Below are 13,108 nucleotides of genomic sequence, written 5' to 3' on the forward strand. Positions count from 1 at the left end.
AATATTGCTTGATTTTGTTAATATGTGGTCCACTTTTTTTCGTGAGTTTGAATGTGGTGGGTTCCACTTTTTTCCTTTTTTTTTTTAATACTAGTTGGTGTTTAATATGGGGCTCATAATTTCTTTTAATATTAGTTGTTGTTTAATATATATGAGGCCCACAATTTTTTTTTAAAATTTTAGTTGTTGCTTCAAGATTTGTATGCCTTAAAATGTTGTACTTGATGCCTTATCACTTGTTCACGTGGGTATTAATTTGCTATACACTGGGTCCACTTGTATTTGAATGTTTTGTTAACTTGGTTGTGAATCGTGCATTTGTGATAGGATCTTGGCTTGGTACATTGATGTGGGACTAGACATGCTATGATTTTTCTTAACCATCCTGTTTTGGAAAGTTTACTAATTCGACGAAGTTCAATTCACGGCTATAAGTTCACAAAAAGATCAAATGCTTTGAACCATAGTAGTCTATTCTCAAAATTTGGATCCTAGGTTAAAAATGGACGAATCTCAACTTTTACCACCACAACCTAAAATCTAAATGTTTGATTTTAAGTATTACTAATAATATAAGAAAGACTTCATTTTTTAAAACGAAGCTGGAGGACCTTGTCCACCAACCGTTCGATCCCAGTAGAGAAAATGGCAAAAATGGTCCCTTATGTTTAAGGAGATGTTCAATAGTCCCTTAAGTATGCACTGAACAGTATTGGTCCTTTAAGTTGTCAAAAGTTAACACTTTTAGTCTTTGTAAAATATTTATCAAACTCTATCTGTTAGATTTAACAAGAATTATGAGAAAAGAAAATTAGCGGGAACTCACATTTAGAGGTATAATTCTATAGTTTCTACTATTTTTTGATTCATTTCTAAAGTCAGATGTAGTTTTTTGAGGTGCAACTTGTTATTATATTTTATCTTTTTAGTGTCGAATGTAATTTTTTGTGTTACATAATTAAGGGTCTGATGAGACTTTCTTTGTGTTTATGGTAAATCCTTTTTTTCACTGTTTACATCAAGTATAACAGACAAAATTCAGTAAATATTTGACGGAAACTAAAATTGTAAGCTTTGGCAAACTTAGAGGACTAAAATTATTCATTGCATACTTAAATGACTATTTTGAACCTACCCCAAACATAAAGGACCAATTTTTTCATTTTCTCAATGTATAAACAAAACAAAACAAAACAATAGGACAAACGGCTTTCCAAGAATTCTCCCACATGGGAGAGCTAAAAACTGACATTTTCCAAATAAAATAATACCGTCAACAGAGGACAAGACAACTACAAGAACATAGTTCGATATTCACTATGCCAATTCTTTAAATCTTTCATTTTCTTTCCAAAGACCAATCAGTGACACTCAAACTCAGTAGGAGATGGGGCGAGTAGGGCTTGCTCAAAACTTCAAAGCCAATTGTTTCCTTCACTCCTCTAAATCATTACATACGCAAGTTCCCAAAACTCCACTTTTTCCACTCAATTTCAAGAACCCCAAAGTCATCACATCTTGCATGGCAGCAGCTATTCCAGCGTTGACACCTACAAGCTTTGGGTTCAAGAATTTGATGGAAACAGTAACAATTAATGTTCATAAAGCAGAAGGGAGGCCATTGAATGTACCTTTACTTGCTCCTTTTACAATTGCAACATCAAGACTAGAAAAAGTGGAAAACGTAGCTATAAGAATAGAGTTAAGTAATGGTTGTGTTGGTTGGGGTGAAGCTCCTATTCTTCCATTTGTTACTGCTGAGGATCAACAAACAGCTTTAGTAAAAGCTGAAGAAGTATGTGAGTTCTTGAAGCAGAGTCGTGAGATGACTTTAAATCTTGCATTGACGAAGATTGGAGACATGCTTCATGGACATGATTTTGCTTCTGTGAGTTTATACCAGTAACTGAAGTTCTTGTTTTCTCGTGTGTTTTCACTGTTTAATTCTGTTTTGTGTTAGTTGTGATATTGATAAAGTGTTTGATTTCTTCTCGTTTTGGGTTTGGTCCATTTGGGTATGTGGAGTGTGGTCCTAACTCCTATTTTCTTGTTGAACCTAGTAAGGTACTAATTGGATTGCCGGCAGTTGTTTACTGAGAAAATGACAGAAATGGTCCCTTATGTTTGAGGGTATGTTCTAAATAGTCCCTTAAGTATGCAGTGAACAGTTTTGGTTCTTTAAGTTTGCCAAAGGTTAACACTTTTAGTCTCCCTCAAATATTTACTGAACTCTTTGAGGTGTAATTTCTGCCATTTTTTATAGTGTCTAGTGTTTGCATATTTTAGAATTTGATGAGATTTTCTTCATATTTATGGTTAAATTGTTTTTCACATTGTTTCCATTAAATCTAACGAACATAAATTGTTAAATATTTGATGGAGATTACAAGTCTTAAACTTTTGGCAAACTTGAAGGACTAACACTGCTCAGTTTAAGGGATTATTTTAAACCTACGCTCAAACATAACGGACCATTTTTGTCATTGTCTCGTTGTTTACTATTATGTTCTATGCAAACTGAAGTTGTTCTAACTGAAATTTTACACAGTGTTTTCTCTGATGGAGGCAGTTCTTTAACCTTGATGTTATTTTATGGTCTTCGGCAGAACTATAAAATTCTTTTGGATTTATCATTTTAAGTGTCTCATCGAATTGATTCTCAGGATTGAAACTCAAAAGGTCAATATAACATTGAGTATTATAGGCTTATCTGTTTTATGTTATTTTCTTGAGGTCTGAGAGACATATTGTGATAATGGAGTTATTTATCTTTTTCAATACATGGTTATTGAATAGGGCTGCCTTTGTTCCTGTAACAATTCAATGGACCTTTTGTCTAGCTTATATACATTGTCGGTTGGCTTTCAGATTTTAGAAGGTATGGGAGGTATAGAATTCTGACTTGGCGAAACTGGAAGGAGGATAGTGAGTTGGGAGGCAGTTATCACTTCGAAAGGACATGCATAACTTGCATGTGTGGGTCTTCTAAGCCTGAGGCTTTTATTTGTGGACGTTTTATAACTAATTTATATGTTACTAGTTTGCATGTTTGGCCTTTCTATATCGACCTATATTTTTCAGGGATGGGACCTAGTTTGTGAGACATTGTCACTGGATTCTTTCATCCTCCTCATTAAGGCTTTTCATCTACATGAAAATAACTTCTCTGTCTGTTGTGTCCTCAATTCTCCTTCTCGTCTGGTTCTTTTGGCTTACCTTCAGTCAGCATCTCTTTTTAGTCTTTGGTAATATCACACAGCAGAAATCCTTCCTGTGAAACTAAACTAGCAATCCTTTCATAAGGTGACGGATCTTTCTTAATACATTGAGAAAAACACGTACTAGTGTGTGTACAGTAGTCCTGGTGCTTCTAGATTGACATTACGTATCCACAGGATGAATAGACAAGCTACCTTGAGCTTTTAAATACTTTAAATCTGTTGATTCTTATCTTTCAAATTCATATTTGTAGAACTGGAAACTTGTGTGGTACTGATTCAAATTATAACCTGATTGAAGGTCAGGGCAGGAGTTGAGATGGCACTGATTGATGCAGCTGCGAACAGCACCGGAATACCTCTGTGGAGACTATTTGGTGGAGTATCTAACTCAATATCTACTGACATCACAGTTAAGGCTTTTCCTTTTTATTCTACTTTAGTAGGCACTTCAGAGTAAAATAATTTTCTACCTCTGTTAGTTTCCAAGTACTTGCAGCCTCAAACATTGCTCTCAAATCTCAACAATGCGATCATACTAGAAGTTTTATTTAGAAAAAATATCACTGAGAGAATTTATAGTAGAAAATTAAAAACTGTCATAGACGTGTTTAAATAGATTTCAGTGACCATCTTATTGTAGATTCCGATAGTTTCACCCACGGAAGCTTCTGAACTGGCTTCAAAGTATCGTAAACAAGGTTTCAGGACTTTAAAGCTTAAGGTGGGCAAGAATTTGAACGCAGACATTGAAGTACTTCAATCCATACGTGCAGCACATCCTGATTGCTTGTTTATCTTAGATGCTAATGAAGGTTACACAGCAAATGAAGCTATTAAAGTCCTGGAAAAGTTGCATGGTAAAGTTATTTTTATATTAAGTAATCATCTAGATTCTAATTCTCCCCTATATTTATGGACAAAGGAATGGCAAAGAATTTATAAATCTAAGTACTTTCTATTTCTTCCATATCTCTATGATAATGATTAGCCTCTTTCAGTTGTTCCGCTACATCATTATCTGCTCGAAAGAGAAAATGACAAATTTCTAATTTCCTGTCAGAAATGGATGTGACTCCGGTGCTTTTTGAACAACCTGTTCATAGAGACAATTGGGAAGGTCTTGGTCATGTCAGTAAGATCGCAAAGGACAAATATGGTGTGGCTGTTGCTGCTGATGAAAGCTGTCGAAGTTTGGTTGATGCTAAAAAGATAGTGCAAGAAAGTCTTGCGGATGTCATTAATATTAAGCTTGCAAAAGTTGGGGTCCTTGGGGCTCTGGAAATTATTGACTTGGTTAGGTCCTCGGGCTTAAATCTGATGATTGGTGGTATGGTTGAAACCAGGCTTGCCATGGGCTTTGCTGGTCATTTAGCCGCTGGCCTTGGATGTTTCAAGTAAGTTTCTATAGCAATTTATCTGAAAAAAAAAAGAAAAACTGATTTGATCCAAACTAATCTATCATCATTGCTAAAGACATTAAGAATTGGAGAATCCATTGGGAGGTTTTTGCCAGTATAGTAGAATAAATTAATTCTACTTTTGAAAAGCAAAATAAGAATAAGGTGGATCTTAATCTAGATTCAGTTTTACGCTATGTTATAAGGGGCAAGGAAAAGAGAAAAGTGTAAGATTGGTTTATTTTGCCTAAGTGTATAATTAATTCTTTGTGAAATGTCAGTTGACATCTTGTAGAAGAGAACTAAATATGATTTACCTCCTTTATCTGGTCTCTACTCCTCATCCTCCTCTTGCACCTTTTATCTCACTTCCCCTTTCCTCACCTTCCTTGTATCACCAAACTCTACTTTTAAAACAGTATAAATCAAATCATTGGGTAAAACAGTTGAGATAATTCTATGACTGAATTAACTCTGCTCTAAATTCTATGACAGTATTTTAATACTTCATTGAAGTTGACATCAGTATATCCATATTTCAACAAATACTATGCCTAGTCATGGTTGTATTGTCATTTCAATTTGATTGGTTCTCTTGGTTATCCAATTCAGCACACATTGTGTTCTCTAATTTTTGTACCTAAATGCTGTGCAGATTCATTGACCTAGACACACCCCTTCTGTTGGCAGAAGATCCAGTTTTGGGGGGTTATGAAGGTACTTTCTTCCTTCCATCGAAACTTGTAGTAGTTTTTGCTTGTACTCAATTGATCTGAAAAATTGCATTGCTCACTTATTTTTGTACCCAGTTTCTGGACCTGATTACAACTTCTCAAATGCTAGAGGTCACGGTGGTTTTCTTCACTGGGACAATATTGCATGGTAAGTTTTATTTTTACATTAATTCTGAGGTAACCATGTCTCGTTTGCTCTAGCAACATTTAGTAAACATGATTATTAGAGTAATGTGCCAATTCGACATCTTTCATCTTATTACTGGAGAACAAACGGTTCATGCATATAAGACTAATTGCTTGACTTAGTGATAACATGGTTCATGTTTTCAACATGCTCTGTCTAGCCTTGATAGCTCTAGATACCTGTGGTCAAGTTACTTGATATCTGTGATTTGCTCTAAATCACACTGTTCTTGACAAAAACTATGTTTTGTTCTATTTTCTCTAACATTTGAAATTTTCTGCAGACAATAGTTGTGGAGTCTGTTCACTCTTCAGGATTGTCATTCACAGCAGCCAACCCCTTTAGTTCCAAACTATATATATGAATGTGTAACTCGTAGAGTATTAGTCGATGCCACGTTTGAATGTTTATGTGCCAAAGATTGAAACACAATGCTAGGATATCCAATCTTTGGGGTGAACAAATATGTAAACGTCTTTTGTCTGTTGAAATTGGTATGAGTAGAGAACGTCTTGCTTGATATTCTCTTTGACAATTTCAACAAATATTAAATCAAATATGCCAGACTCTTGGTACTAATTTGTTAGTTATTGCACTAACATCTAGCTTTGGACATAAAGCGCAGCAGACAATTTCAATGTAAAAATGATCGCTTAGGACCTTAAGATAATAATAGTCTGGAACCTGTACGCTAAAATGTCCCTATCAACTTACCCCGGGCTTTGATCTAGTGATAAGAGCACAACACATGATGTGTGGATTAGGCATACATCATGATTCAGCGGTGCAAACCTTGCCGCAGGACAAAAGAATGGGTTTTAAGTGCAAAAGGGACCACTATCCATAAAATCTCGAATCGTGCGCCCTAGGAATTTCTCAATTATCCAAAAAGAATGTCCCTATCAACTTGAAGCCAGATAGCCTCTATAAGAAGCTGTTCACACTTTAGTATTGAACTATTGATAGATAAAAGCAGTTGCTTGGTACTACCAACAGAGGGAATTCCCTGATAAATGAGGATGTGAATTACTAAGAGGTTGACAAACGGAGAACCCATCAAAAACTGAAGTTAATGTATAAATTATCATGCCCGTTTTTTGAGCATCCGGTTTGACCCAATTTTCCGAAGTTACACCACGGATATGATAAAGAAATGAATATTTTTCTTATTTAATCTCACAAGCTAGCTCATGAGGGAGGATTATCCAAGTCCATCCAAGGACATCATGTCACGACCTGACTAGGGGCCGTGACGGTTACCCGGGGCTAACCACCGAGCACCACTCGTTCTACTACTCATCATACTCATTAAACGTTCGTTTATCAAATTCGTACTCAATCATAAGAAAATCATTTTTCTTTTGAAAACATAAATACTTTTATATACATAAGCCTTTTGGCTAACAAAATAATATATGTATATACATAATAGCAACCTCGTGAGACCATATAACCCACACTACGTATCTACGAGCCTCTACTAGAGTGCTAGACATAGGGACGGGACAGGACCCCGTCGTGTCCAAAATATACATCTGTACACAAAAGAATAATCAAAGGCACCTCCGGAACAACGGAGTGCTCTCAAATCAGCTACTAGCTTCTACGGATCTGGATCAAATCACCAACCTGTCTAGCTGTGGGCATGAACACAACGTCTAAAGAAAACGGACGTCAGTAGGAACAGTGTACTGAGTATGAGAGGCATAAATAATAATAATACGTCAATGAGATAAAGGGAGTATCAAATAAGGAGCAACTGTATCTGACTGTCAATTATAAAAGAAATAATGTATGTTGGCTTACTTCATAGTCATCATGTCATGTATGCATAAATGTATAAGTATAAGCTGCCCGTCAATATAGGTATGGTGTGATAATAATTAACCTGCGTCCAGGCCTCCCGCGTCCGGGGTATAAGCTGCCCACTGCAGTGGTGTGTGTCTGCCCGTGCCATATAGGCACGGTGTAATATCATCAACATATACTCATCACAATGCATGTATAATAACTCAAAGATAGCTATACTTTATCGAGGGGACATAAAGTCGTGAACCCCCGATTCCATTATGGAACATTTATAAGTATTCTGCCTCACCTTGAAGGAAATAGTATATAAGGTGAGTGTGTACGATAAACGACATCATTAACTTTATGGTATTCTGCCTCACCTTGAAGGAAATAATATATAAGGTGAGTGTATACAATATATAACATCATTAGCGTTATAGGAACATCATGTCATAAACTCTAGAATCTTTATACTTAACTCATCATCATCATTATTGAACTCATAATATATCTCTCATCTCATATGGCTATTCATGGACATAGGCTATTAGTTTTCTGATATATAGAGGATTGATGGAGAAGAAGGAAAATCATACCATAGGATTCATGCCATAGAAAGAAAGGACTAGCCTCACATACCTTTTCCGTTTAACTAATCTATCGCTTGCTTGTTCTCCTTCAATGCCCACGTTTCTACCTTCAAGAGAAGTCGCATGAATATTAGTTAATCGATTACTTAAATGTGCTTACTAAAGCTAAGGAAAATTGGGCAGCATTTCTTTTATTTATACAACTTTTCCTATATTCTATATCAACTCTCAAACATTTATAACAACAGTCACAATATAATAAACCACAATCATCATTCATCTACATTATCCGCATTTCACAATTCCTCTTCAATTTCTCCATAATTGTGATTATAGTTCGCTATTGCATTTTATCATATATAATACTTATTCCATGGTCTAAATGTCATTCACAATATATTTACAATCACAACATACCAATATCCATAATTCAATCCAAACCTTCACCCAACAATGTCACTATTCCCACATTTATAACCCATTTTCTATATCTTTCTATATTTCAAGTGTCTTAGCCTTACAATACCTTAAACAACATGGAATTATCATAAAACTCACCTTAAATGATGGATGAACAACCCTTGAGTGGAACTCCTCTTCTTTCACCAAAACCCTAACTCACTTCCCTTGAGTTTTCTTGGTGTAGATGAACTTTTGTTAGGTTTCATTTGTGGATTTGGTGTAGTTGATCATGGTTTTCCTTTGATTTCTTGTGGATGAATAATGGAGAGGGTTCTAAAGGTTTCTTGAAGAGAGGAGGGTGGAAATGAATTGAAATGAAATGAGAGAGGGGTCCTTATATTAAATCATGAAATCAGTCCCGACCAAGATATACAGACCAACATACGGTCCGTACATTTATATGGGATGTATGTATGTCCATATGCTTGGTCCAGTGAATGATGCCCCTCTTGGATAAATACGGCCTACCATATGGCGAGTATAATTATACGGCCAGTATGTTGGGCCGTATAATGCCCAGTTGTTCCGATTTCGTTCTCGTCGACTCGTTTGATCTCCAATCCTTATGGAACCTTCTTGACACTTGTTTAACACCTCAGTATCAATATAAGGGATGTTATCACTCATCTCTGAAACATATTTAAGATATCGTTAACTCGTCACTCATAATTCTTACCCGACACGTAACATATCCTTTACTTTCTTTGACAACTTTCTTCCCTTACGTATAATGTCTTTGAATCTCGATTAAGATCATCAAATGCTATTTCTTACTTATCAAATCATCGTATACGTCTTGCTCTTCGCTAGCCTATTCACTGTACGTTAACGGAGAATTTTCCAAGGTGTAACATTCTTCCCCCCTTTTAGAGCATTCGTCCTCGAATGTTAAACACTCGGGAATTCTACGAAAATTTCTCCAGAGTTTCCCCTGTAATATGGCACTACCATCCTGTCACAACAACCCATAATAATATTGCCTCACAGGGCCACAACACAATAACAATATAAATTGGCCACACACGACCAAAAACATGAAAAGAAAGCATATATACCTCACAGCGTTAGTGTTTCATCTTGTATCTCTCCTGGGGGTTGAAATAAGTGCGGGTACGTGGATTTCATTTTCTCTTACGCTTCCCAAGTCATTTCTTCTCGGTTGTTGTTTCGCCACAAGACTTTGACTGAAGCTACTTCCTTATTTCGAAGTCTTCATATTTGCTTGTCTAAGATGGCAATATGCACTTCTTCATATGCCAGCTTTTCTGTCACTTGGACATCATCTATTGGAAAAATCCTTGTGGGATCTCCAACGCATTTGCAGAGCATCGAGACATGAAAAACTGGGTGGAGTGATTCAAGCTTTGAAGGCAAGTCCAATTCGTAGGCTACATGACCCACCTTGCGAATAATTTTATAGGGTCCAATGTATCAAGGACTTAACTTTCCTTTTTTGCGAAATCTCATCACCCCTTTCATTGGCGACACCTTCAAAAACACCCAATCATCAACCTGAAACTCCAAGTCTCGCTTACGGTTGTCTATCTGTATAAGATTTTTGGCGACTTTGGGCTGTCAACAATCGATCTCGAATCACCTTGACTTTTTCTACCGCTTGCTGAATCAATTCAGGGCCTATTAGTTGTACTTCTCATGTTTCAAACCATCTAATCGGGGATCTACACTTCCTTCCATATAAGGCTTCGTACGAAGCCATTTGGATACTGGAATGATAGCTATTGTTGTATGCGAACTCAATCAGAGGTAAATGATCATCCCAACTACCACCAAAATCTAAAACACATGCCCGTAGCATATTTTCCAAAGTTTGAATGGTACGTTCGGCTTGCCCATCAGTCTGCGGATGAAATACCGTGCTAAGCTTCACTTGGGTACCTAGCCCTTCTTAAAAAGACTTCCAGAAATTGGCTATAAATTGGGCTCCTCTATCTGTGATAATGGATAGTGGAATACCATGGAGCCGCACAATTTCTTTGAGATATAACCTCGCATAATCTTCTGCTGAGTATGTGGTTCTGACTGGAAGAAAATGAGCTGCTTTTGTTAATCTTTCCACAATCACCCATATAGAATCATATTTGCCTCGAGAACGAGGTAACCCCACAATAAAATCCATGTTGATCACTTCTCATTTCCAAGTAGGAATTTCCATTGCTTGCAATAATCCTCCTGGCTTTTGATGTTCGATTTTCACTTGTTGGAAATTTAGACATTAAGCTAAACATTCTGTTATGTCCCTCTTCATGACATCCCGCCAATATATCAACTTGAGATCATTATACATCTTTGTTGCTCCTGGGTGAATAGAATACCGAGAATAATGGGCTTCTTCTTGAATTTTACGACGTAGTTCTGCAACATTTGGAACACACAGCCTACCTCGGTATTTAAGAATTCCATCCATAGAAACTTTAAATGGGGACTTCTCTTTTCCATGAGATGTGTCTCTGTAATGGCACAAATGAGGATCTTCATACTGACGCTCCTTCACTTCTATATTCAGGGATGAAACTGTGGGATCATTAATACCAATCCCTGCACTACTAGAATCAATTATACGCACTCCAAGATTAGCTAATTGGTGGAGCACATGAACTATCTCTTTCTTCTCCGAAGGAACTTCATTTAGGCTACCCATTGATCGGAGGCTAAGCGCATCAGCTACTACATCTGCCTTCCGGGGTGGTATAAAATGCTTACATCATAATCTTTCAATAATTCTAACCACCGCCTCTGTCACAGATTCAACTCTTTTTGTTTTGAAAATGTACTGAAGACTCTTATGATCTGTATAAATATCGACATGCACTCCATACAAGTAATGTCTCCACATTTTCAATGCATGAATAACCGCAGCCAATTCGAGATCATGAGTTGGATAGTTCTTTTCATGTTTCCGCAGCTGTCTCGAAACATAAGCAATGACTCTACCGTGCTGCATTAACACGCATCCTAACCCAACGCCGAAAGCATCACAGTACACAACATAGCCATCTGGCCCTTCTGGAAGTGTTAAGACTAGAGCTGAGGTTAATCTGTTCTTCAACTCTTGGAAGCTGCGTTCACAAGCATCATTCCACTGAAATTTAGTTGACTTCTGGGTTAGCTTTATCAATGAGGATGAAATAGAGGAAAACCCTTCTATGAATTTTCTATAATAACCTGTCAATCCCAGAAAACTATGAACTTCTGTAGGCGTCGTAGGCCTTGGCCAAGTCTTCACAGCCTCAATTTTCTGAGTATCAACTCGAATGCCATCATCTGAAATAACATAGCCCAGAAATGTTACAGAATTCAGCCAAAACTCGCACTTTTAAAATTTTGCATACAATTCTCGGGTTCGAAGAATTCCAAGAACGATATGTAAATGATCTGCATGTTCTGATTCCGTGCGAGAGTATACCAGAATATCATCAATGAATACTATCACGAATAAATCCAAGAGTGGCCTGAATACATTATTGATCAAATTCATGAACACTGCCGGAGCATTAGTCAACCCAAACGATATCACTCGGAACTCATAGTGGTCATATCTTGTTCTGAAAGCTGTTTTGGGAATATCTTCTTCTTTAATTCTCACTTGATGATAACCCGACCTCAAGTCTGTTTTAGAAAACCACTTGGCACCCTGTAGTTGATCAAATAAATCATCAATCCTTGGAAGAGGATATTTGTTCTTTATTGTCACTTTATTCAACTGTCTATAGTCGATGCACATTCGTAGGGAACCGTCTTTCTTTCTCACGAACAAGACCGGTGCTCCCCACGGTGATGAACTGGGTCTAATAAACCCCTTTTCAAGCAAATAGGCTTGGTGTCCGGAAACACATCAATGGCGAAATTAATCTCTCTTTCTGGAGGAAGGCCTGGAAGTTCATTTAGAAATTCATTCACTACCGGAACAAATTGGAAAGTTGGCGACTTTGCTTCGGTATCATGAACTCAGACTAGGTGATAAATATAGCCTTTAGCTATCACCTTTCTTGCCTTAAGGTAGGAAATAAACCTACCTTTTGGAGATGCTTTATTACCTTTCCATTCAAGTACGGGCTCTTCTGGAAATTGAAATCGAACTATTTTCATTTGGTAATCGACACTAGCATAACATGAGGCCAACCAGTCCATATCCATAATCACATTGAAATCTAGCATTTTCAACTCAATTAAATCAGCTTTGGTCTGGCAATTGCATACCACAAGTACACAATTTTTATACACTTGTCTCGCTATCACGGGATCACTAACCAGAGTAGATACCTCAAAAGGTTTAATTAGCTCAGGTTTCACCCCAATACAACCAGCAACATACGGAGTAATATAAGAGAGTGTAGAACCCGGATATATCAATGCATATACATCATGAGAAAATATGGATAATGTACCTGTAACTACATCCGGGAAGGACTCAAGATCTTGTCGTCCGGCTAAAGCATACACTTGGGGCTGAGTGGCACCTGAAGTAGATGCTCCTCCTCTGCCTCTACCTCGACCTGTTGACATCTGGGGAGTCTGACCTACCGAGCGCACTGAAGATGAACCAGCCACTGGTCCTGCGGGCTGAACCCCAACTCTACCACTCATCGATGAGCAATCTCGCATCATATGCCCAACCCGGCCGCAAGCATAGCAAGCATCCGAACCCTGGCGACACCGTATGGAATGTAACCTATGCACTGGCTGCACTGCGGTACTGGGGGTCTTC

General features: G+C 37.4%; 1 protein-coding gene across 2 annotated transcripts; it reads left to right on the forward strand.

Moving 5' to 3' along the window:
- Positions 1–1,200: 1,200 nt before the first annotated feature.
- LOC132633252 (L-Ala-D/L-amino acid epimerase) lies at positions 1,201–6,059 on the forward strand. Of its 2 annotated transcripts, XM_060349538.1 has the most exons (7): positions 1,202–1,888; positions 3,520–3,630; positions 3,862–4,078; positions 4,282–4,615; positions 5,274–5,335; positions 5,428–5,500; positions 5,823–6,059. In XM_060349538.1, coding segments are annotated over exons 1-7 (1,299 nt in total). In that variant the 5' UTR covers positions 1,202–1,387; the 3' UTR covers positions 5,824–6,059. The 2 variants fall into 2 exon arrangements, with proteins under 2 accessions (XP_060205520.1, XP_060205521.1); XM_060349537.1 differs by lacking the exon at positions 5,823–6,059 and having other exon boundaries at positions 1,201–1,888; positions 5,428–5,504.
- Positions 6,060–13,108: the final 7,049 nt, after the last annotated feature.

Source organism: Lycium barbarum, chromosome 3, assembly GCF_019175385.1.
Source record: "Lycium barbarum isolate Lr01 chromosome 3, ASM1917538v2, whole genome shotgun sequence".
NCBI lineage: Eukaryota > Viridiplantae > Streptophyta > Magnoliopsida > Solanales > Solanaceae > Lycium > Lycium barbarum.

Coding starts and splice junctions, on each gene's coding strand:
- LOC132633252 (XM_060349537.1), top strand. CDS start 1,388: ATGGGGCGAGTAGGGCTTGCTCAAAACTTCAAAGCCAATTGTTTCCTT. Junction 4,616..5,273: donor GCTGGCCTTGGATGTTTCAA/GTAAGTTTCTAT, acceptor AATGCTGTGCAG/ATTCATTGACCTAGACACAC. Junction 5,336..5,427: donor AGTTTTGGGGGGTTATGAAG/GTACTTTCTTCC, acceptor TTTTGTACCCAG/TTTCTGGACCTGATTACAAC.